At 37.9% G+C, this 26,967-nt stretch overlaps 1 protein-coding gene across 1 annotated transcript in view; it reads left to right on the forward strand.

The window, feature by feature from the left end:
• Positions 1–26,967, forward strand: part of thada (THADA armadillo repeat containing) — a 186,449-nt gene that overhangs the window by 39,149 nt on the left and 120,333 nt on the right. The window contains exons 23-27 of the mRNA XM_059358754.1: positions 4,249–4,381; positions 11,351–11,473; positions 13,116–13,238; positions 15,727–15,818; positions 24,179–24,268. Coding sequence (XP_059214737.1) covers positions 4,249–4,381; positions 11,351–11,473; positions 13,116–13,238; positions 15,727–15,818; positions 24,179–24,268 — 561 coding nt within the window. The remainder of the gene's footprint in view (positions 1–4,248; positions 4,382–11,350; positions 11,474–13,115; positions 13,239–15,726; positions 15,819–24,178; positions 24,269–26,967) is intronic.

Genomic DNA, 26,967 nt, shown 5'->3' on the forward strand with positions numbered 1-26,967 from the left:
AATTATAGTGAAAATGTCCTTCGTTTGTGTCTTTGTCAACCTTTTTCATACATAATGAAGATGGATAAGGCAAAGGAAATAAAGGCAAAATTTACTGTGACCTCTTTTAATCTCCCACCCAACAAATACCCCATTACAAAAAACTACAACTAACAAAAACTGAACTAAAACTAGCAAACTCACTCTAAAAACTAATTAAAACTAACTGAATTTGAAAACAAAAATTCACAACGAAATTAAAACTAAAACTAATGAAAAATCCAAAACTATTATAACCTTGCAAGGGAATTCACTGTTCCAACGAGGGTCCTCACAAATGTAGAAGTACAAGAATGTGTGTGTGTGTGTGTGTGTGTGTATGTGAGTAATACAGATGAGATGCTTCTCTTGGTCCTCGCACAGTGTAAACCCTCAGATGTGTGTGTGTGTATATGTGTGTGTGTGTGTGTGTGTGTGTGTGTGTGTGTGTGTGTGTGTGTGCTCTTGTACTTCCTACATAGTGAGGACCAAATTGCTCAAATTGAATGAATTCCCAATGGTGGCAGGTGGCACCGTTTAGGGTAGCCTCTGCCACCAGTATGAATGTGTGTGTGAACGGGTGAATGAGTCAGTCTGTAGTGTAAAGAGGACCAGAACACGTTTTTAACCAACATTGTGAGGACATTTTTGCAAAGTGAGGACATTTCGGCTGGTCCTCACTTCTTTAAAGGCTCTAAAAACTAATTAAAACTAACTGAATTTGAAAACAAAAAATCACAACGAAATTTAAACTAAAACTAATGAAAAATTCACTGTTCCATTGAGGGCCCTCACAAAGATAGAAGTACAAGAATGTGTGTGTGTGTGTGTGTGTGTGTGTGTGTGTTCTGCTCCAGGCATGTGTGGATGTGAGTGTGTGTTTTGGTGCAGTGTGTGTATGGTATGCAGGCCGTGTGCTGGGTTATGGGGTGTTGATTGCGGGGTGCTTCACCACGGCCTTTTGATGCTCTGCCTCTGGTGTGTTCCACTGTGTTTGCACTCTCTCACTGTGTCTCTGTGTCTTTCTCTTCACTTTTTTTCCTTAACTTAACTTTTCTTTTCCGTCTCTCTTTACTTTCTCTGTTTTGTTCTCTATTTAACCCATTTTTGGGCCTAAAACGCCTGGAAAAAATGCCTGGAAAACCTCTGGGCGATTTTGAAAGAACCCCCTAAAACCTAAAAAGTTTTTCTGGAAATTCAACAGAAGGTTTTTCAGCCTCTGTAGCAGATAGAAATGAAATTCAAAAAGTATTTAAGAGCTTATACCCGTGGCTTTCATGAGAAGTTGAGTTTATGTATCCAAACCTTCAATAAAGTTTTTTAAAAAATCAAACAAACTCAGCAAATGTTACAATTGACTGAATAAAAATCCTATGCATAATACTAATACATGCCCATTAGCAAGATGCAAACATGATATGACCATTGGAAGAAATAGACATAGTTCTCATTAGCCTACTTTAATAATAACAATAATAATTATCATAATAATAATAATAAATAATAATAATAATGCATTTTATATATTGCACTTTTCAGGGTACTCAACGACGCAGAAAGTAATATAAGACATAAACAGTCATGATTTCTTATGCCATCATCACAATCAATTATTATTATTATTATTATTATTATTATTAATAATAATAATAATAATAATAATAATAATATATTATTAATAATATTATTATTATTATCTCCAGATGTTCTTCGGTGAAAATATCACGTTTACTACATGTTTACTTTTAGCCATTTCCACCATTTTTCCAGTTTTTTTTCTACCTAATATGACCATTTAGTTAAATATTTAAACCATTTATAGTAGATTTTTCAACCATTTATCCATTACTTTTAACCGTTTCACAATTTATCTATTATCTATTAGCATAGTATTGTAATATTTTGCATGGCATTATTATATCAATTCATGGCCGTCAAGTATCGATATTTAGCGTACAACGGGTCATCAGTACTTTCGCCGTTGTTGGTGTTTTTTCCGGAGAATGTAGTGGGCTCACTTTTAGGAATATACTGGAGATACTAGTATCACATGAAACTAGAAGATCTAAAGAATCTAAAGGCACCATGTGACAGGATATCGTGTCGTATTTTATGTTTTCATTCCAAAAAAAATCCAGAGCAGTGAAGCTTAAAGTTGAGGAAAGTTTGATAGAATGCTGCAGTTGTTGTCGTCCAACATGTTTGATATCAGTTCAGTTCAGTTTGACTGAATACTTTGTTGGTCGAGCTTTTGGTTTACTTTTGGTTAAAATATATATTTAAAATTAACCAGGATCAAAGAAGTGCAACATAAAAATATAGCTTAAAACTGGATAAAAGGTACAGGGAATTCCGCTGCAAAATTTGGCTTTTTTTTTGTCTCATTTTCATTTTATGTCTTTGTTGGTCAGTCTGTGGGTTTGACTCTCATTGTGGAGAAATAAAAAGACTGAAGTGAGATAAATAGACTGAGAAATTTCTCTTATTTGACAAAACAATTCTTGTTGAATTTACACAAAATACAGTTAAGCAGTTAAATCTCAATATATCATATTGTGACTCAAGTTTTGGGATAAAATCACATCGTGGGGCGTTTGCTGATTCACACCTCTAGTCTGAATTCGATGAATATAACTTTGTGTCCCAACTTTTAGGAATCTGGGTTGTACCCATGTGAATGTGGCTGCCATCACAAAAGGAAATTCCTCCTCTAAACTAAAGTCGTGACACATTTACAGTGTTACTCAGAGGCATCTGGCACTCTGAGCATTTTTAAGACAAATGCTAAGAATATGATCTGAAGCAGGTCTGGCAAACACACACACACCCACAGCCACAAAAAACAGCTCTGCCCTGTTCTGTAAGAAGCTGTTTAACAAGAGCCAGTGGAGCGGAGAGGACAAATTAAAACAATCCAATGTGGAGGACGGAGCTGCCACACACACTCCACAGCACTTCATCACACACACTTGACACACCAGGGACACCACACACACAGACTGTAAACCAGTTATTAACCAGTTACAAGTACCAGGTGTTTTTTTACAACCGATACTGTAAAAATACTGCTGGCCGTCGGAACACTAAATATTGATACTTGCCGGTAGGGGTGGGCGATATGGCCCTAAAAGATTATCACGATATTTCAGCGTATTTTTGCGATAATGATTTTCTTGACGATATTACAAAATACTGAAAAATATATAGAAACTAGAAGTTAAAAAATAGCTTTGTTAGAGCGATCTAAAAAAACTGTTCCATCTTCCTTTTTTCCGAAATCTTCCTGCGTTTTTAATATGGGAGCGTTGGTGCGTGTTGGTGGATCATCTGTGCGTCCTACGCCCAAACTATAACTCTGACAGCTTTACCAGAGGATTGTGAGTGAGAAGACAAATTTTCCTACGTTTCTATGTATAAATTATTTCTGTAGAGTGGAATTTGCGGCCTGGAGCGCAGTTTTCAGATTTATTTTTTGACATTTTTTTCTCTCCCTCTACACTCTGGTGATGATGTCACACACTTTGACACAAACATTCCGTGCAATACACACCCATTATAATCTCAGAATTTCTCCAAAAATGATCATGGTCATTGAACAGGGATTGATAAAAAACGCTGTGTTATACTTCATCAAATTTATACTGAGGGTAAGTATTTACATAAAAACATCAGTTTCCCAGTTTGACCATTTGATATCTTGAGTTTCTTCTGTTCTCAATAAACATGTAGGTCACAAAGGGTTTGCAAATCATTGCATTCTGTTTTTATTCCGTTTTTCATATTGTTCCAACATTTTTGGAATCAGGGTAGTACAAGAAGACCATTAGATCCACATTTAATAATTTTGTTTGATGTGACTTAATAGGAATCATGTCTGTACCGTAGATCAGCTGATTGATGATGTTTGAAAGCTGATCAAGAACAAATCACGCTGTGACTCATAATTCATCTGATGCTTTCTGAGCGATAATTTTATGGCACACTTTTTATGGAAACCGACACTAAGATCCATCTGGTTGACAAATACTAATAAATGATCTGCAGCCACATGATCTGGGCTCAGCCTGTCAGTGGAATATGAGAATATTAAACTCTGCAGCTAACTCTTAATGTCTTAATTCCACTGTGATTCATCTGATTTAAAAAAACATTTTTTAAAGATGTTTCTTTTGATGCAAGCATGTGTAATTACTCAAAACGTGTGTGTGTGTGTGTGTGTGTGTTTGTCAGGAGTGGGAGTCAGGCCCTGCAGCAGCTTCCGGCCCGCTGGCTGTCTGAAGTTCTGGAGGAGGTCAAATCCAGCGACCCGTCGTCCAAGCTGTGTGCCACACGACGCAGCGCTGGGATACCCTTCTACATCCAGGTGTGTAAGCAGAAAGAGAAGCTCATTATCTTACCTGTACCAGTCTGTGTCATCCTGTTACGTCCACCAGCTCTTAAAGGGATAAAAGGAGGTAACATAAACCAGATGTAATGGATTAAACAGAGGTGTTTTTATTAAGAAATAAAATAGCAGATCACCCAAAAAAGAAACAAAATGACCAAAAAACGGAACCAAAATGACCAAAAAATACACAAATTGACCACAAAATGATCAAAAAAGACATAAAATGACCGAAAAAAAAGCCAGAAAATGACCAAAAAAATACACAAAATGACCAAAAGAAGACACAAAATGACCAAAAGAAGACACAAATTGACCAAAAAAGACACAAAATTACCAAAAAAAGGAAACAAAGTGACCACAAAATACACAAATTGACCACAAAATGACCAAAAAAAGACACAATGACAAAAAAAAAACCACACAAATGACCAAAAAAAGACATGAAATGACCAAAAAGACTAAAACACATGAACACTTTAACACAGTGGAGACAGAGCTGACTTCCAAAATGATTTGGCGACCCCCAGAAATCATCTCGCGACCCCAATTGGGGTCCCGACCCCAAGGACCCCAAATAGCTGCTCTAAACATTCAGTGAGGCAAAATAGTCCTTAACTTTTTGCTTCTTTTATAGAAAATCCCATGCAGTAAAATATGTGACTGCAACCAGAAATCAGGATAATTTCCAGATATACAAATTCTAACCCAGCCGGTTAAAATGTGTTAAAATGAAGGCCATAGTGTGGAATGTGTTGCATGGTTCTTGGTGAGGTTTCTGGTTAGTGAATGAATGTTGGAGCGTCCTCAGAGGTTTAGTAATAGAAACCCTGTGTGTGTGTTTATGTGTTCCTGTTTACTACTAAAAGTAGTGCAATCAGCAGTTCTTGGCGTGCCCTCGGAGCACTCCTGCTGGAAGAACATTCAGTTTCTTAATCCACTGGGCTTTTTTTTTCCTCAGAGGCACAATTGCATAAACACTCATAACACAGAGAAACACACAGTGTCCTCTGGTTGACCCTGTGGTAGTAGTCACCAGTCCCACACACCTCTAACAATGTGTTGTAATCTGTGACTAACCTGCCTTCACACTCCACTGACTCACACTGTTGTTTAGCCACAGCTTCCTCTGATTACTGATATTAAACCTAGACATGACAGACTTCATGTTTTATCGCAGCAGTAATTTCAGAGTGGTGCTGCTCTTTCTTGTGGTTATGGCAACGAGGCACACGGCTGCACTGCTGACATCACCGACTCTCTCGTGTTGTGCATTCGTGTGCCAGACTGAATTTAACCAGGTTTCATTGTTTTGAAAATTATATTTATTGGGTTTTTAGAATTCTGAATCTGAGGGGTGAGTTCAATCTAAAACATCAGCGGGCACGAACAACATTAAAAAGTTTTTGTCCTTCAGTTTGTAAAAAGCGGTACAAACACATGGTTTTCACAAGGTACAGGGAGGAAGAAGGGCTTTAGCAACCGGGTGTTTTCATAAATTATAAATTATTCATGTATTTGTTTATGTAATCTATTTCTCTTCAAAAAAAAAAAAAAAAAAATTGTATTTATTTTTTTTTTTTTGTAAATATGTATTATTTAAATATGTGTTTAGGGGGAAAAAAAAGTGTTAATTGAGTAGTGGAGAAGGGGTAGGTTTAAATAAGCATATGCTTCATCCTACTCCTTTTTGGACATGTTGCGTTCACATTACAGCGTTTGTTTTGACTATTGCTATTTTTTGTTTTGTTTTGATTATTCTCATTGGATGTATTTGTTTTTGTGTTTACTTTGTTGTGTTACTCGCACATGTTCGAAATAAAAAAACTGAACTGAACTGAACTGAGAATTAACATGACACATACATTAATGAGAGTTTACATGCCCACATTCTTAGATAAAAAACAAACAAACAAATAAACAGACAAGACAAATTAACACTAAAACAAAAAACAAAACAAGGTAAAACAAAAAAAACAATAGATACAAAAATAATAATAATAGTAAAAATAAAAATTACAACCCTGTATTTCCTATGTAGCTGCTGTGTTGAATATTACATTATCTTTATACACTTCATTGTCCTTTTCAAGTGTTCAACATCTTGATCGGTGACTTTCAAGATATTCAATAAATTGTCCCCATAGCCTAAAAAAGCTCTGTATTTTTCCCTTGGTGGCATAGGTTAACTTCTCCATGGCTAGAACATTGGAAAGACTATTAAACCAATGTTTAACTGTGGGAGAATCAGTGCTCTTCCAGGAAGTTGCTATACAGTGTTTAGAGGTTTCATTGTTAAATGTATTTTTATTTAGTTTTAGATTAGATTAGATTCAACTTTATTGTCATTGAACAGAGTACAAGTACTATAGGACAACGAAATGCAGTTTAGCATCCAAGCAGAAGTGCAGAGTAGTAAAGTGCAAGGTATTTAAATATGAACAGAGTGTATAAATATAGTGCAGGTATGAATTGAATATGCTATAGGATATATACAGGGAATGAAAGTTCAAGGTTTCAAAACGTCTGATTCCTTTTTTTTGTAATACTTTATTGCAAGGCTTCTTACTTTCACAAACATAATGAGTCATTTCGTTTTCTTAACAATATTGTACCTTGCCTTTTTTTCCCCCCTTTTTTTCAAGGTTGTTCCCTATTTCTAAAAGTTAGTCTTTCCATCTCTAAATTTTGTTCTGGTGTTAATACCCATGCTCTTAATTTTGGTGTATTTGATTGTTTCCATGCTTTAGTCACCTGCTTCAGGACGGTTACTCTCAGTAAATTAAAAAAATAAATGTCCTTTGCTCTTATCTTCCCTTTTAAATAAATACCTAACCAATGTTGTACCTGCAAAGGTTCTTCAAACTAAAAAATGTACTTTAATATTTCCTTAACTCCTTCCCAGTGTGTTGTTAATACTGGGCATGTAAAAAGCATATGCATATAATTAGCCTCCTGTTCTCCACATCTTCGCCAACATCCCTTGTCTAAAACGTCTGATTCCTGATGTTATTGGGACTTCTTTATGGGATTTTTCTGCATGTTTAAGGGCCTGTTTACACGACAACGCTGTCGGTTGAAAACCCCAGAAATATTTTATCAGATGTGCCTTTCGTTAAGACGGGGACAGCGATTTTGGGGCTTAAAAACGCAAAAAAATGAAACCACCCTCCAGAGTAGAAAACCTTAAAAATGCTCCACTGTTATGTTTCTGTCTAAAGGGTCAAAAATGCAAAATCGTCTCTGATCAGCTCACGCTGGCTCTCGTCGCGTTTACGTAACATCCATGTGCAGTCCAGGCAAACAACAACAAACATGTCAGACATTTAAGTTGCCCCAGCAGCTCTGAGAACTATCCAGGAGTCATTTCAGATAATATAACAGAACAGTGAAGGTGCATTAATTACCTAGGGCGTTTTTTTCTATTTCTATTCCTATTATTTTTCGCACTACTAGGAAGAGAAGTGTCTACGCAGCGTGAGCTCTTGGTGTTGTTGTGTGGCTTCACAGTACCACCTAGGGCTGGGCGATATATCGATATAATATATATAGAGATTTTTATTTTATTTTATTTTTCTTACTAGGGTTTGTCATATTTAGTTATTTTGTAATGTTCGTTATTCTTTTCTCATATAAATATATTTATTTCAGAAAAAAGATTGGCCTATTTTATTTCAAGACTATTTTCAATTTAAGATATTTTTTTCATTTAAATTTGCACTTTAAGGAGCTTTGATTTAAAAAAAGAAAAGAAAAAAAGAAAGGTACTCCTGTTGATATACAGTATTTATGTTCACTTAAATAAACGGTGTCAATAAAACTACTTGTGACATGTCATATTTGGCTTTGACTGAACATTTGCTCTCACTTTGCGATAAAATCACCCAAAAAAGAAACATAATGACCAAAAAATACACAAATTGACCACAAAATGACCAAAAAAAGACATAAAATGACCAAAAAAAGACACATATTGACCAAAAAAAGACACAAAATGACCAAAAAAAGACACAAATTGACCACAAAATGATCAAAAAAAGACACAAAATGACCCAAAAAAGACGCATATTGACCAAAAAACGACACAAATTGACCAAAAAAGCCAGAAAATGACCAGAAAAGACACAAAATGACCAAAAAAAGACACAAAATTACCAAAAAAAGACACAAATTGACCAAAAAAAAGAAACAAAATGACCAAAAAATACACAAAAATATCGGGATATATATAGTATATATTGATATTCAGCCTAAATATATTGGGATATGACTTTTGGTCCATATCGCCCAGCCCTAGTACCACCTAGCCACCTGGCCTGCATACTACATTGCATTTTACAGACTTTTCCGTGTGAGAACGCAATGCCACTTCTGCGTTTTCTGTCCGGATCGTCTCCATCTGAACAGGGCCTGTAAATTCTGTGAGGCTAGCTGAAGTGACCCTTTGAATTAGAGGAAATAAAAGGAGAAGTAAAGCAGAGCAGAGCATGATGGAAAGCACACATGGATGACTTCAGATGAGGATGAAGGGAGAGCGAGTGGATGAGATAAAGGAGGAGGAGGAGGAGGAGGAGGAGGGAGACCGCAGCACAGCGGAGGAAGTCTGGGGAGAAGCAGAAGTCGACACCTTGGCAGAGCTGCGGCTGCATTCTTTCACACAGAAAGACGGAGTCAGATCCGGGAAGGCTGCCTCACGCTGCTCCGCATCGACCTGGGACAGACTTCACAGGAACCGGGCTCGCCATCCTCTTCCTCCTCCTCTCCCCCCGAGGAGTTCACAAGAGCCAGACTCTAGCTCCTCCTCCACTCCTCCCTACCTCCATCCTCCGTCTCTCCATCCCTCCCAGGCCTTAACCAGAACCCAGACACACAGCTGGCTCCCATCAGCTCCCACAGTAAGATAACTCCTTTCTCACACAGCAGCCAGTTGCTGTCACCTCCTCGCTCCCCACTACTCCTCTCTCTCCTCCCACTGCTGGGGGTGCACATGGTGACGTCATCGAGTGAAGCCACCGGTGCAGGGAAGCTTATGTATTCAATTCAATTCAACTTTATTTATAGAGCGCATTTCATGCACAAGGCAGACTCAGGCCCCGTTCACACGAGGACGGTCTGAACAGAAGACGCAAAAGTGGCGTCTCGTCTTCACTTTTTATTCCTCGTTTAGACGAGCGTTTTCGGGAGGAAATCTGCTGCATACGGTGACGCAAAAGTGTGTGAAATTGGATTGTATGCAGCCAGGCGGCATCACTTAAAGCCATAAGAGCATCTTTGGGCATGCAGAAGTTTTCACGCCACACATTTTCATCAGCTACTCCTTCCACAAAGTTCTCCACCATCACTAGATCTCCCAGGTCTCGTTCACAGCCGTCTGGCTCGCCTCCGACCAATTGCTGCATCCAGAATGTGATGGAGGTAATTCCAGATCCTTCTCTGTTCACTAATACTATCTCTACATATCCTGTCCATTTGGTGGAAAGACTCCTGTAAGTTTATTAGAGCTGCCAGAGCAGCTTGAAGGTCCCACCATGGAAATAATCCCACATTTGTTTATTTCCTGTACTGGAGCATGTATGTGACGTAAACACATACGTGACGTGAGCAGATCAGATCAGAGTTTTGTGTCTTGTCAGTGTAGACGACACGCTACGGAGGAGAGGATTCAACTTTTCCACTTTGGAGGGTGGTTTCAGATTTTTGCGTTTTTAAGCCCCAAAAACGCCGTCACCGTCTAAACGAAAGGCACTTCCCATAAAATATTTTGTCGTTTTTACCCGCGAGCGTCCTCGTGTGAACGGGGCCTCAATGTGCTTCACAATGTATACACATAATTACAGTAAAAAAAAAAAAACAACAACAAAAAACACAGAAAAACAAACAAAAATCAATTACAAATTAATTGAAGAGTGCAGGTAGACAAGCTATTCCATATTCACCACATACACACTTACTTACTCACACATGTGCACCCACTCCCACAACCACACATGCACACAATTCAACCAAATGCTGTAGAGAAAAGATAGGTTTTTAATCTGTTTTTAAATTTTATGTAATCATATAGCTGCGTCTTCATGTCGTACAATAAAAAAAATGTATCATTTTAAAAAACTTTTAAAAACCCACTTGTACAGACTGGCATTTGTGCAATAAATTCTAACATTCTTACACATATTTTCATTTTGTATCCTATTATTTTTGCTTGTTCACTGTTTTTGATGATGTTCTGTTATTTTTGTATTGCCTCCATGATAATGAACTTTGTAAAGCACCTTGTAACCCTGGTTTTTAAAGGTGCTATAGAAATATAGTAATAAATAAATACCACTGTATACATCGTTTAGAGGTCTACTGATGCAAGATTACAACAAAACAAGTAGGCATGTCTACATGCCTTAATGCATTGAGTCGCTGCCATGTGATTGGCTGAGTAGATATTTGTGTTATCGAGCAGTTGAACAGGATTAACTCAGACTTAAGAAAATAAGATTTAAGTCTCAGAGTAACAGCCATTAGTACATATTGTTACTTTCTTGAAATATCAACGTTGCATCAAAACTAGAACCACTTCATGCACATTAGAGCTCTGGTTCATATTGCAAAAGGTACAAAACTTTGTTTTTTATTGCAAAGATGGAAAAAACACAAAAACAAAACCAATCTCAGAAACTTTTTGCTATTAGTCTGGTGACGATTTAGCTTCTTAAGGCAACAGCCAATATGTTTTGGGGTTCTATTTTAGCCAGTGGATATAACTGATAATAACTGATAATAACATGCCGAGTCTTCCTCTTTCATTCACTGCTAACAGTCAGATTAGCAACTTCATTGGTACCGTCTTGCTAAATTGATGAAGTACCACGATCAAACTCTGGCTAAGACACAGTAAGGAAAGTATCTGACATGTATGTGTACTGTAACTCTTATTTCTTTTCTTTACCTCCGCAGGCTTTGCTCTCCTCTGAGCCCAAGTCGTCCAGTTGCAGTCTGTTGAAGATGACCATGAGAGAACTGATCTCCTTGGCCCTGCCCTCTGCTGACAGGAACACCGACAGCTCCACCGTGCCTCAGGTTGGACCACAAGCAGCCTGATACACTCGTCATCTAATAATAATAATAATAATAATAATAATAATAATAATGATACATTTTATTTATAAGCGCCTTTTTTAAACACTCAAGGACACTGTACAATAATTAGAACAAGACAAAACAGGAAATGAAAACAAGACACAAGATATAAAACAAAACAAAGAGTGTGAGGGACAATCATACTGAGTAGTAGCCTGGCTAACACCAGACTAATCACAAATGAGATTTAGTCTGGGAACCAGACTAAATCTCTACCTCTGTAGGTAGCTCTTAGCCAATCAGATCAGTTATACCAGATGACGTAGTAGAGCAACAGAGATGGATCTATGGTTTACATAACCAGACTAGCCCATCTCTACTTTGAGGCTAAAATGCTCAATTCTGCTTCTGCAACGTTTTTCTGCAGCATGTTCACATTCAGCCACACACATCCACTGATTTTATGGGCAATAAACAAGCTGCTGCGGGTCTCTCGGCGGCTCCACTGTCCCCCGGCTCGAAGCGAGATCACCAGCGTTACGGTAGTGGGGCTAGTAGCTGGGCTAGTAGCGGGGCTATTAGCGGGGCTAGTAGCTGGGCTAGTAGCGGGGCTAGTAGCGGGGCTAGAAGCGGCACTAGTAGCGGGGCTAGTAGCGGCACTAGTAGCGGGGCTAGTAGCGGGGCTAGTAGCTGGGCTAGTAGCGGGGCTAGAAGCGGCACTAGTAGCGGGGCTAGTAGCGGCACTAGTAGTGGGGCTAGTAGCGGGGCTAGTAGCGGCACTAGTAGCGGGGCTAGTAGCGGCACTAGTAGCGGCACTAGTAGCGGGGCTAGTAGCGGCACTAGTAGCGGGGATTAGTAGATTAGACTTTTCCCAAATCCTGTCGGAAGCAAGGCTAAAACATCCTTTTTCATGGTGAAACAGGAGTCTGCTGCAGCCATGTTGGATCCGTAAGAAAACTACAAAACTACAAGTTTCTGTCTGCCGAGTAGTACGCGTCATCGTCTTGCCGTCCCTCCCCGTTCTGTGATTGGATCCCTAAAACAGGGCTAAGAAACCTCTCTGGTTGCCAGACTGCCTGGAGGTTCGAAATGAAATTCGAGCGCGCAAGGCAGTCTGGGTATACCAGGCTAGCTGAGTAGGCTAATTGGAACAAATGAGTTTTGAGTCTGGATTAGAATAGTGGGAAAGAGGGAATATAATGGTATTCTTTTAGGAACATTTCGCCCATACATATTTCTCAACACTGACTGCCATTCTGTTGTTAGACTATCAAGACTTGTTTAATAAAGGAATGATTCATGGAATATTCCATAAATAATGATTTATGGAATAATTCAAATATATGAACTGCCACATAAAGGGTTAAAATTCTGAAAATGATTGAGTATTTGGTAGTTTTGAACACGTCAGAAGTTGAAGAGATTTATGAAGTAAAAGGGGGGGAAATATTGATTTATGGTGATTTAATAGCAGTTTTTGTCTGCATGGACATTCTTGGCCACAAAGGTCATGAAAGGGTAGTACATTTGAGGAGGGCATAAGGGTTAAATGATCTCATTGATGTTTTCCAGGCATGGATCATCATCTTTTATCAATGTCTGATGTGTAATGTGATTGTGTTGATGTGTTAACCTGCCACAGGTCCATGCCCTGAACATCCTCCGGGCTCTGTACAGGGACACTCGTCTGGGGGAAAACATCATTCCCTTCGTTTCAGATGGGATGCAGGCGGCTGTTCTGGGCTTCACCTCTCCTGTTTGGGCTGTGAGTTTCCACTTGCATGTTTTCTACCTCTGTTTATCTGTGCAGATGCTGCTGCTTAGTATTCAGACAGCCCGCCAGCATTCTCGGTTTGAATTAGCCTGGCTAACACCAGACTATTCTCAAATGAGATTTAGTCTGGGAACCAGCCGTTCATTTCTCCGTAGAGGAGGTGTGGTTTACGATCCTCCAGAGCCGTTTATTGGGCGCTTAGAATGTCTATCAAAGCGTCTGTAGGTAGCTCTTAGCCAATCAGATCAGTTATACCAGATGACGTAGTAGAACTACAGAAATGGATGTTTGTTGTGTGTGTGTCTGTGAGAGAGTGTTGCTTGCTGCTTTGCTTCTCCAGTTCTCGCTTTCTGCAAGATTATTTATTTTCACGCTTTATTCCCCCTCATGTCATTCAGCCACACACATCCACTGATTTTATGGGCAATAAACAAGCTGCTCCCCCGTCTCGTAGCAAGATCACCGCCGTTACGGTAGTGCTGGTGATTAGCGCCGCTAGCGGCTATTAGCCCCGCTACCGTAACGCCGGTGATCTGGCTACGAGCCGGGGGACAGCGGAGCAGCCGAGAGACCTTTCGCCTTTCAACTTTCGCTCTAAACTATTTAAAACACCGTCTACAGCTAAAGAGAGTTTCGCGTCTGCAGCAGCCATGTTGGATCCGGAAAACTACAAGCTTCCAAGTGCCGAGTAGTACGCGTCATCGTCTTGCCGTCCCTCCCCGCTCTGTGATTGGATCCCTAAAACAGGGCTAAGAAACCTCTCTGGTTGCCAGACTGGATGGAGGTTCGAAATTAAATTCGAGCGCGCAAGGCAGTATGAGTATACCCAGGCTAGGTTTGAATATAAATAAATTGCATTATTCAGCAGCAAATGTGTGTAACAAATGGAATCAACTCAAAAATTGCTGCAACAACTTATGGGACATAGTTGAGCATGGAGATGAACTTCAGATGGCACCTATTGATGTTATGACCCCTTATACACCTTAATAGGTTTTAATAATTAATTAATTAAGTCATTATAATTGGATATTTTCTTTTTTTTTAATTATTATATATTTTTTCACAATTAATGAACATGTTACAGAGGATATGCACAGAACTCCAACCCCCACAACTCATATTCCCTCACATAGGGTAAATCAAAATAGCTCTAATATTATGCACAGAAACACAAACTTGCCAAAGTCAAAAACTTATTAGAGAAAGCGAGACACCTTCCAATCCTAAGAACCAAGATAATATCCAAACCTATACCCTCAACACACAACAGACATTGTTACACAGCATACATAAGGAACAAATAAAACAGATGAGAATAACAAACAAACAAACAAACAAAAAAGAACAGACAAAAAAAAAACACAAACTATTACGCTCGAGTCTTGCCTTTTTTAATATGCTTTATATTGACCCAGAGTGCTCTTAAAGTCAGAGATTGCCACATTTTTAAAAGGTCTGAGGATCTGCCTTTACTCCTATAATATATATATATATGTATATATTATCCAGTGTAAGATAGCTTGAAAGTTCATTCCACCAGTGAACTATTGCAGGGGGTTCGGTATCTTTCCATTTTAAAGTTATACATTTCCTGACCTGGAAATAAATTATTGTTGACCTGCTATCTCCCCCTAAACATCCACTGACCACAACCACCAGTTGTCAAAAAAAGGACCGTGAACACTAAGTGGTTAACATGCACATCCATTCACTCTCTTCACGTAACACTGTACGTATTGCCAGAACAAGCGTCAGTAGTTTAAAATAAAAAAAAGATAACCGTAAGGAAAGCAATGTTTACAATAAATTGTTATAATTCTATCATTCATTTTAAAGGAATTAAGAAAGACAATAAAAAATCTTTCAATTCATTTCAATTCAATTCAATTAAATTCAATTCAATTGGCTTTATTGGCATGACGTAACAATGTATATATTGCCAAAGCAAGCATCAGAAAAAAAGATAACAAGATAAGGAAAGCAATATTTACAATAAATTATTATAATTCTATTATTCATTTTAAAAGAAAAGAAAAACTAATAACAATAAAAGAAAGCAATATTTACAATCATTGAACAATATTTACAATCAATATATAATTTATACAATCTAACTGTCCCAGCAAAAAAAGAAGAAAAAATAAAATAAAAACAAAAAACAAACATCTCTGTCTCTCTGTCTCTCTGTCTCTCTGTCTCTCTCTCTCTCTCAAGATTCAATTCAATTAAATTCAATTCAATTGGCTGTATGGGCATGACGTAACACTGTACATATTGCCAGAACAGGCGTCAGTACTTTAAATCATCAAGTCATCATAAAGTTTATAATTCTATCATTAATTTTCAAGGAATTAAGAAAAAACGAATAATAAAAGAAAGCAATATTTACAATAAACTATTATAATTCTATCATTAATTTTAAAGGAATTAAGAAAAGAAAAACTAATAACAATAAAAAATCTGTTTTTGTTCCCAGGTGAGGAACTCCTCCACTCTTCTCTTCAGCACTCTGATCACAAGGATCTTTGGAGTGAAGAAGGGGAAGGACGAGCACTCCAAGAAGAACAGGTCTGCTGCTTCTCCCTCTCTAACGCTGCTCCACCAGCTCCACTTTACAGTCATGTGCATCAGTGCACAACGACACGCTGCATTACAAGTCGCTGCTTATCAGTCGTGTGTGCAAAGAAGGTCACAATTATTAGTGCAAAACAAGTTCTGAGCACCAAAGTGTCCATTTAATACTCTATAAATACCTTCAAGTTATTCCACTCAAACAGTGTAGCTTCACTTGTGTCAAGTTTTATTATAAATAATGCAAGTCATGTACTTAATGCGCAGTAATGTGTAAAAAAAAAAGAAAGAAGGATGGGTTAAATGCAGAGGTTGAATTTCCCCATTGTGGGATTAATAAAGTAATCTTCTTCTTCTTCTTCTTCTTCTTCTTCTTTTAATTATCCAAAATGAATATCACTGCTTTTTGATTTTTTGAGAATAATATTACTTTAGATTCTAAACTAGGCAGTATATAGCATATAATGTAAAAAAAAAAAAAAAAAAAACTCAATTTTTTATAGTACATCAACACTCAAATTTACAAGTTCACAAGTTTTCGAGCACTTAAAGCCAAAGTAAAAGCATCCTGTGTGTAAACAGTGTTGGTTTTCCACCACTAGGGGGCACTGTTGTAACACCACTCTGCCTCAAACACACTGCTGATTAGTAGATGCAGCACTCCACTGCTTCTACCTGCAATAACAACAGGACACTGAAGGTAAGGAAACATGGCAGTCTCATTAAAAAAGTCAAATAGAAACACACAATATTAATTCATAGTTATTAATGCTTTATAAAAAAAAACACCTGGGACCATCCCCTGGGTGCTGTGGGTTTTATACCTGTGGGCTGAAGGACTTAAGTATAATACAGTAACATTTATTGCAAATATGTGCCGTCAAAGAGTACAATTGCACACAAAAATGGTCTGGTCTTATGAGTATTTTGGAGATGCAAATGTTTGTTGCACAATATGGGGATGTTGATGTCAGGCTGGAAGAATGAGCTGAAACAAGAATTTAGAGTATTTAAAATGGATGTTAAAACTCCAAGTTTTGCTGGTTTTGCATATATAGATAAAAATAATCACTGAAAATGAGTCTTTGAATAATAGATTGATAATCTGATTAACTGTAATAACTAAGCCTGTCAGTTCATCACTGATTTCGATTAAAATTAAGATTGAAAGCCTTTAAAGACTGGGGGCAATAAATCAAAAATTTTGTTTTCTTCATGCATGTTTTTACACAGAATGTGAATATTATGTGATTAAAAAAAAAAAAAAAAACGACCTAACTGCTTCGGAATAAGACAATTTTTTCTGACCTTTCGCACCGTGAATAAAGGCATTAATCAGTCACGCTGTGCAGAACGGGATTATTCAAAATTCTTAGTCGAGGGTTATAAAATGTACCCACACGTTTGAGGATTATAAAACAACATCACCCAGGCTCCATAGTCCTATTTTTATTATTTCTCTTAACTTTAACAAATGCAGCGCACACCAGACACACTTCTTCTTTTCTTACCTTTCACAATAAAAGCCCTTCCATATATAGTGCAGGTAAATTACATATTATAAACGGGACACCCTTTCAATTGTCCACATACGTTTTAATTGGGAGGAAAAATTCAGTTTCCACAGTCACATCAACAACAGAAATAAAAATTATTGAGATTACCAGAAACTCGTATAGCCAACAGCCACTAATCTATATCCAAAGCATTGTCTGTCATGCCAATAATCATTTTGTCAGATGGTGGATGTCTCATTTTGTGGGTAAGATGAATCACCACACACATAGTCAGATGGGGAGTCTGTTTAGAGGTAAAGTTATCAGTTGTTAGTCCTGCTTTGCCATCAAGGACTGTTTGAAAAATTGTGGTTTGTTTTTGAGGTTTATGGAAAGGAGTCTGAAATTCTATCAGGCACACGGTGCCTTGTCAAACAACCATCCAAGTATTTTAAATCCTTGAAAAAAGAAACGATAGCAGAACTGGGTCAAGTGTTCTTTCCACATGTATTTTACGATTTGAACTTGATTTGAGGCAGGGAAGGTGGAGTGAAGCATTTGGGGTGTTGCAACAGGTTCCACTGGATTATATAATCACAGGAAGGTATTTGGTGCGACAGAAAGGTTTTGTCCCAAAAATGCATGTTTTATTTTTGCTGGAATCAGATCATGGAGTCACGTTCTTCACACAATGTAGGTTTTTGTTTTGGCACTCAAGCATTATCTTTCTGATATGCTGTGACACACTGGAGCTCATAAAAAGAAAGTAAGAAACAACAAACACTTAAAAACAGCTGGCATCCAAATATTATGAGAGCTGGAGTCTGACCTTTTGTTTTTGTTTGAGGGCATGAAGCATTAAGCATCAATTTGAAAAGTATATAGTAGTGTACTATCAATTATACATATATATATATATATATATATATATATATATATGCTCAAAAGCTGCTGTATGGTAGAATGTACTAGCAACATGTTAAAGAACCAGAACTAAGTTGGTAAAATACGACAAACTGAACTTTTAGGAGGACAAATGTGGACATCAGCTAGCATTAGCTTGCTAATATAAAACTTACATTAGCAACAACACATAGCTATTATTAGCTTATTATTATATCGCTAACTTTAGCTTATTAACACATTAGCTTTTTTCAACACATAGCTAACATTAGCTGATTAACATATCGCTAACATTAGCTTATTAACACATAGCTCAAATAAGCTTATTAACAATTAGTTAAAATTAGCTTATTAGCATTTAGCTAACATTAGCTTATTAACACATAGCTCACATTATCTTATTAGCTCACATTATCTTAACACATAGCTAACATAAGCTTATTAACACATAGCTAACTTTAGCTGATTAACATATTGCTAACATTAGTTTATTAACACATAGCTCACATAAGATTATTAACAATTGGTTAACATTAGCTTATTAGCATTTAGCTAACATTAGCTTATTAACACATTGCTCACATTAGCTTAACACATAGCTAACATTAGCTTATTTACAGATAGCTAACATTAGTTTATTAACGTCCTAAAAGTGTGTTATTTCTGTTCAGCTGTGTTTTCACAGCTTTTTTTTTATCGATACACAGAATACATACATGGACTTTAGAGCGTTGTTATTTCATATTGACTATATTTTTGTTGAATTACAAGATATCGCCATCAAGATATGAAAGGACCTATCTTGGGAGAGCAGATTTTTGTTCTGCCTCCCTATAAGTAAAGCCTCACAGAGCTGTCAGCATGACTCTTAGTCTTATTAGACCTGTTTCCTTACCATATCATAGTATATAACACATCATTACACATATATAAGATAGATATCTGTCTGGCCCGTGTTGGAACTGATCCTCAGACCCATTTCAGAGGATATTAAAACAATCATGAATAATAATGTGCATGTACTGTTTGGCTGAAGGACCATGTGATGGTTGTATTGAGATCTATATTGAGCTCAGAGTTGATTTGATAATCCAGGGTACAGTTTCTCAGGGCTTGGGCTCTGTTCCAGGAAGCTTTGTCTGGTTCCCTTTTACTCTGTTTCTATTGGCTGCTTCTCTGAAGGCCTCTGAATACTCCTAACCAAGCCAAGGCTCCTGCTCCTGTTTATCTTGTCTGTTTTCACTTGTGTTTTTAGTCTGCTGTGTCTCCCTTTTGTATAGCTGTCTGCTATCTCCCCCTCCTCGTCTGCTGCTTTCTTTCTTATTATTACTGTGTGGGGTTATTTTTATATGCATGTGGCAGGGCTTGTGTGCTGTGATTAATGACAAGAAGAGAATTAGCATTTCAACTTTAACTTGTATGTTTGGTGTCTGTACAAGGCCTGTTTATTTTCGAATATATTTAGTTTACAAATCATTATTTTTGTGTGGTTGTCATGGCAGTAAATCCCAATATATTGCGTGTGTATGAGCAAGAAGCTGCAACTTATTTCCAATTGCGTTTTTGTGAGTTTGTCTTGTCTGCAGTCGGTTGTATGTCTGGTCTCTGTTATTACCACGATTTTACGGTTGTGATCTCTGGCAGCAGAAAATGCATTGTGACAGCTTGTCCACTCTAATATTTGGCTGCACGTTCATAAGGGCCTCTTGGTCCACTGAAGCTGGAGCATAAACACAGTTTCCCTCTCACACAAACCAGTTTATTTACAGCATTGTGTGTATTTGTGTGTTTGGGAGGACTGAGCTTCTTGCTGTCTGTGGGAATCTCAGCTGTGTATTTTACATGATTCTTGAATCCAGACATATTGTTTGCTTGCGGATCATCGTTCCACTGAAGCTCAGGCTTCTCCGCTCTGTGATTATGGATGATGTTGATCTGATATCGTTGCTGAGATAAATGCAACTGTAAACAAAGCTGACAGAGTGAAGATTGCTCTCTGCATTCCAACCAAAGCCTCCAGCCTTATCTCCAGCCTGCTTCAACTCCTCACTTTGCACAACATGGGCTTTTGTACTTGCAAAAATTTTTACTTAGGTGCTTTTTGGAGAAAACTAGAAAGGGAAAGCTGCACATCGTTAGATACATCATTAAAACATTATAAGATTGAAAACGGTCCTCCCCGACCTTCCTGAAGCTTTTCAAAAATTCAACCTTTGAGTTGAAATACACTCAGCAGCCACTTTATTAGCTATAGCAAGGTGTACCTAATAAAGTGGCGGTGTAGTCTTCTGTCATCTGCTTCAAGAATGGACGTGTTGTGCGTTCAGAGATGCTCTTAGATAGATAGATAGATAGATAGACTTTATTTATCCCAAGCTGGGAAATTACAGTGTAGCAGCAGCATTACACACAGAGACAATAACAAGACAATTAAATAAAAATAACAAGCAATACTTCAAGCAATAAAATATAAAAATACAATAAAATGTAATGTAAAAATAAAAATAAAGTGTCTAAAGAAGGAGTATGTATTAAGGAGTAGAATAAATACGATGTATTTTTAATATGCAGTATAAAAATGTTGGTGCTATGAAACAAATGTGCAAAGGTGCAGTTACTCAAAATCAGCTGAAATTTTTAGAGGGAACTTATGGTGGAAGTGCTAATAACTCAATAGGTAAAATCTCATTGTGAGAAATAACTACAGCTGTCATATAAATGTTTTGGTGTCAAAAGTACATTGTTTTTGGATTGGGGCAAGGTAGGAGAAAAAAATAATGAGAAGAGGTTTTTTTCATTATGCAGGTTCGCGAAAAAAGTCGAAATGACTCCCGTGTCAATAAGTCATCAGAGAAACATTGTTTTCAGCTAAATGCTACGTCTAACAGGTAGGTAGACAGCAAGCTACAACCTGATTTTCATCATAAAATTAACAATAACCACAATATTTAGGGTGTAGTAGAACTAAAATCCCCGACACATGAATGCTACTACAACTATTGTTTTGGGAAAATCTGCTTTTATGTCATTTATGTGAACTTTTTATCATATATTAGACATATTGGGGAAAATCAGGTTGTAGCTTACGGTCTACTTTATAGAAATTAAAAAGTTGACTTTATTCTCATCATGTCAATGTTTTGCATAATTAATTCTTTTTTTACTCATTTTTTGGCCCTAATCTGTATTTTTCTTTCCTGTTCTTTTTTCTGAGTTGAATATTAAAGTAACATAAACTTCCAGTACCTCAAAATTGTACAGTACTTGAGTATATGCAGTCAGTTTCTTTCCTCCACTGTCTATTACATAATATTATGTGAATGCATTCTGAAAAATATTCCACTCACTTTTTCGCAACAAACTAATCTTCAACACACATTTTGTGTCATTTGCCTTAAAGGTAGCGTACTCTATGAGCACACACAGCTGTGAGACCACAAACATGACCAGGCCTTTTCACTTACACCTCCTCCTCTCTCCTCTTTTGCGACCCGTAGCCCTTTTACCCCGTCTAATCTGCTCCGACACGACCTCTGACCTCTGTCCTTCAGGCAGCAGAGTCCTGTCAGACTGAGAGACTCTCATTAGAGAGAGCAGAGGAGTGAGGGCAGCACACACACACCCGTATAATATCCAAAGTCCTGTATTTGCACAGGCATACAGTGAGCATTCACTAAGACTATTTTTGCACACACTGCAAAAAAAGAAAAGTTGGGTGAACTCAAAATTTCAAGGCAACAAACTTCGATAAAATTTTAAGTTGGACAATTAAAGTAAATATTTTAAGTTTTGTTTTTGAGTTTGCTCAACTCGGAATTTCTCTGGCACCATTGTAACGCCGCTATGAATGTCAGCTAATGTTGTGACCACAATTTTGAGTTAGCATTGATATGCTAATGGATATTCTTGTAGCTGTAACAAGCAGCGCCGCTAGCATCAGTTAGCCGCTAGCATCAGTTAGCCGCTAGCATCCGCTAATGACCTAATTTCACAACAAAGAAATAAGAGTTATCAGAACTATTGTCCCTTGTTGTGAACCCCAACTTAAAGATATAAGTAACAACAACTCACCAACTTGTTTTTGAGCAGACAACTGGCTTCCTTTGTTGTGCTAACTTACATTATTGCCCTAAATGTCAATAATTTATATTTCCAAGTTTTACCAACTTATATCACTGTTTTAGGCCAAAAAATACAAGTTGGCTTTTTTGCAGTGCAGAGAATGTGCAGTTACCCTCTCCCCTCTGCATATGTGTGTGTGTGTGCCAGGTCATGAGAGGTGAGTGTGTCATATGCAGGTTGAAAAGGTTTTAAAACCTGCACACATGACTCACTTTCCTACCATGACAGTGCCTGCTGCTAACTTGAACCAGGTCCAGAGTGCTTGTGTGTGTTTTTGTGCGTTAGTCCGGTCCGTGGCAGTCGTGACTGCAGCAGTATGTGTGATGTCTCCAGGCTCGCCATCATGTGCTTGGCAGAGCAGACCTCTTCCTTTTAGGAGCAACTTGATATAGACGGGCAGAGTTAAATAAAAAACTTTATTGGCCCTGAGGCTGAATGGCGGTTGCAGCAGCAAGACCGCCAGTGTTTAAAAATAACGTTTGTCATTTTATTGACATTTGTATATGTGTGTGAGGGAATACATAAGCACTGACACACATGGCGTAGTGTATGTGCATACACAGTATAGTATTTATTTCCAGCTGGAGTGGCGTAAGCAAACATAAAGGCTGGATTTGTTTTGGGAGAGAATATTTGGCACCAGACCATGTCTTATCAGTATAAAGTCTCCGTCATTGCCCCTCCTCGGCTCCTTGCTGGTTCTTGTTGTCCCTTTTTATTTGGAACATCTGAATTTAATCGTGACTATCAGGTCATTTAATTAACTGAAATTCAAACAAATGTGCTTTATACTCCTGATTAATTATTCTCCGTTTACAGTGATTTATGATGGCAATTAGTTTTACACTCTGCAGAGATGATATGTTGCATTTTATACAGTATACTGACTCAAAGCTTCAACACAATGCTGGCTTCTTTCCAGTACAAATGGTATTGTTGATGCTTAATTTTTGATGACATGACATACCATATTTAACTGCCTCCCACCCTCTGCATGGGTTTGTTCTGAACAGAACGAAGACTAATACTCAGTAATTCTCTTTTTTTTTCACATTTATAAATGTATACACTTTTCTTAAATGCACCACTTGTTCTACAACAGAATGTTTATTTTTATTTCATGATATTTTTTGGTTTATCACCAAATATTTGCATAGCTAACGACTTTCCCATCAGCCTCAGCTCTACTGTGCTTAGTAAAACATGTTACCATGCTAATGCTAACATGTGAAAGTGAAATGGTGACCCTTGAAACAGCATTCATCACTATTATATTATACTGTATATAATCTGACAGCAACAACAACAAAAAAGCAGAAGTGTAAGAATTTTATAATTCCAAAAGTTAACATTATTTTCAAAATAGGAATATAAACAAGAGTTTAAAAACTTGTAATTCAAATACATATACATGAAGAACAACAAAAGCCTTGAGTGGCTTTTTTTTTCTTGTTTCTTTACGTAAAATCGTGCACGCCACTTGCATCGTGAGTGAGTGAAGTCAGGTGGGGCCCCCTCAGGGGGGTCTCCTACTGTCACTGCAAACTGACGAAGCGGGACCTCTGATTATACCAATGAAGCATGGCAGTAGACTCTTACTCTGGGTAAAAATAATTTACTAAAGTTCTATAATCCTTAAAATGCAAGTATGGAACCATTTCCATGAACTTTGGAGGCCCCAATGTCCCAAAATAAAATATTTTTTTAATCTTGTATTCAAAAGATTTTAAAGTTTAGTGTTTGAGGTCAGTTTGATAATATTTATATCTCTGGGTTTATGCTTACTGCTCCTTTGACTGTTAAAATAACTCATGCTCTTTGTGTGTCTCCCTTCAGGATGACGGGCCGAGAGTTTTTCACTCGTTTTCCAGCTCTTTATCCGTTTCTTCTGAACCAGCTGGAGGAGGCTGCAGCTACGGTGGAAAGGTGAGGTGGTCCTCCTTGAGCAATCCACACACATGCACACTCCACATTCAGCCCCTGCCATGGCTTTTCACACTCACTTGATCCCATTATAGGTTTAATTTTACTAACATTTAAGCCATGCGAGACAGCTTTTTTGTTTTCCTAAGCTGATTAAGCAGTGGTGCTTTTGTGCTGGGAGGCCTGCTGAAATAACAAGGAGGAAGAGGTGAAGTAAGTGCAACTTTTCGTCACAACTAGATTGTGGGAACATGAGCTAGGAACTCAGCTAATCAAGTGTTACTGCCCTAGATTGAGTTCTTGTGCAGGCCTTTTTTCCCAAAGTATTACTTGCTCAACTGACACACTATTTGCTCAAAGAATAAGACTTTACGACCAAATAAAGTACGTGCTTGCTGAGATTTAGTTTTGTTGTTTTGCAGTGTGGGGTTCATTGGCCTTATCTTTGTCCGCTCAGCCCAAACTCCCTCTTTAAAAGCATCAGAGTCGTCCAACAGCTCCCCAGGCGGCCTTATCTTAATATGGATCCAATTAATTGAATGCTCTTGCAGACGGGCTCTTTCACAATTCCCCTCACTCCCTTCGACCCTTGTTAAAACATTTGCAAATTTCCCACGGAACCAGATCTCGGTTGTCTGACTTCCCACATCATCTCAGCGTATCGCGCCACCCAAACAGACCAACCGCACCATACTGCAGCAATACACAGCAGCACAGGAGGCAAAGAGAGCTGCGGTTAGTGGTTTTTGGAAGTTATAAGAGCATAAGTGCATTCCCAAAATAGGTCACAATATATGAAAGATTATAAAGTAAGATTTGGAACTACAAGGTTGTACTTTGGAGTCCTTGTATGTACATTATGTAATCCATCCTTCCTCCACAAATGTTCTCCCCAAACAAACAGTCATGAATTAGAAATGAAAACAATCCTGTTTTAAGAGATGGATAAGTGATCCAAAAGTTGCTATAATAATAAAGATGGGTAATGTGCTGTGCATGCACGTGCAAACATTACTCCAACAGAATTTACAGCACCTGCAGGCAGCTAAGAATATCCTGGATTTATGTCTGTTTTACAACCACACCATGGATCAGAGCACAAGTTCTTTTGTTTATCAGATGCTTTACACAAGCAGTAAATGTTTTCCATGTGTGGATGGATTCTAACCTGGAAGCAGTTTGCAGAAGTGATGCTAAAATGCTCGCACTTGGTCTTTACCATAGACTGTATATAAAGGTGCAACGGCGTGACAGGTCCCCAAAATTGAAGCATCCTGACACCCCGTCCCCTCAATGTTAGCAGATGGGTCATGAGCCAACCTTAAAAAAATCAAAACACATGTCACATAATTTTTTTCCAAATTGCTAGTTCTTATCACTCTGATGTTAAAGTGTTAATTTTACTGATACGTTTGCTTTTAATTGGTAGGAATGCTGGTTTTTGGGACATTTGTCTCCACACACTACTGTTGTGTTTTATCACCAGTTCTACTAAACTATGACTCAGCACTTTTAGACAGCTGCCTACTTTCACATCAATGTCTCTCCATTTCTGACTGGTGTATTGCTCTTAAGCTGTTTTGGGGACATTTGTCTCCACATACTACTGTTGTGTTTTATCAAAGATTTCTACTAAACCATGACACAGAAATTGAGAGACACTGATGTAAAGGAAGGCAGCTCTCTAAAAGTGCTGACTTGTGTATTGCTCTTAAGCTGTTTTTTGACCTTTGTCTGTACATACTACTGTTGTGTTTAATCACTAGTTCTCCTCAACCATGACTCTGCACTTTTAGAAAGCTGGCTACCTTTTCGCCAGTGTCTCTCCAATTCTGACTGGTGTATTGCTCTTAAGCTGTTCTTGGGACCTTTGTCTCCACATACTACTGTTGTGCTTTATCACCAGTTCTACTAAACCATCACTCAGCACTTTTAGGCAGCTGCCTACCTTTACATCAGTGTTTTTCCATTTCTGACTGGTGTATTGCTCTTAAGCTGTTTTTAGGATCTTTTTCTCTACATACTACTGTTGTGTTTAATCACTAGTTCTCCTCAACCATGACTCAGCACTTTTAGACAGCTGCCTACCTTTACATCAGTGTCTCTCCATTTCTGACTGGTGTATTGCTCATAAGCTGTTTTTGGTACATTTGTCCCCACATACTACTGTTTTGTTTTATCACCAGTTCTCCTCAACCATGACTCAGCAATTTACCTACTACTTTGACTTGATCTTACCCCTACTACTTGTTTCTGCTACTTCAACGTCTTCTGACACAGTTATGCCGCCATTGCAGTGTAGTGACAGCTCTTCAATAAACTTAAAGATATTCCACATTTTGTATTCAATATTGGTATTACTCAAATTTTCACTATAGTCATATTATTTCCACCTGATCCCGCTTTTCAAACTATTCCTACTTTTTTTCACACATTCCCGCCAGCATGGCAGTGTAGTGTGTGTAATGTGATGTTACTCATACTTGCATACTTAGATTACAGCTAAGGAGGTTGACTTTTTACTAAGAAAATGTTGTTGTGCTGGCCTGTAGATTCATACACGTCAAATTCCTAATGTTATTATCTCATTGAAGCAAACATAATCACATTCATCTCTGAAACTATTTCAGGTCAGCTCCTGCGCAACATTTTTTGAGTTGCTGTGCAGTGATTTGTTGCAGTACAAACAGTCTTATCTGCCG

This window comes from Centropristis striata, chromosome 20, assembly GCF_030273125.1.
Source record: "Centropristis striata isolate RG_2023a ecotype Rhode Island chromosome 20, C.striata_1.0, whole genome shotgun sequence".
Taxonomy (NCBI): Eukaryota; Metazoa; Chordata; class Actinopteri; order Perciformes; family Serranidae; genus Centropristis; species Centropristis striata.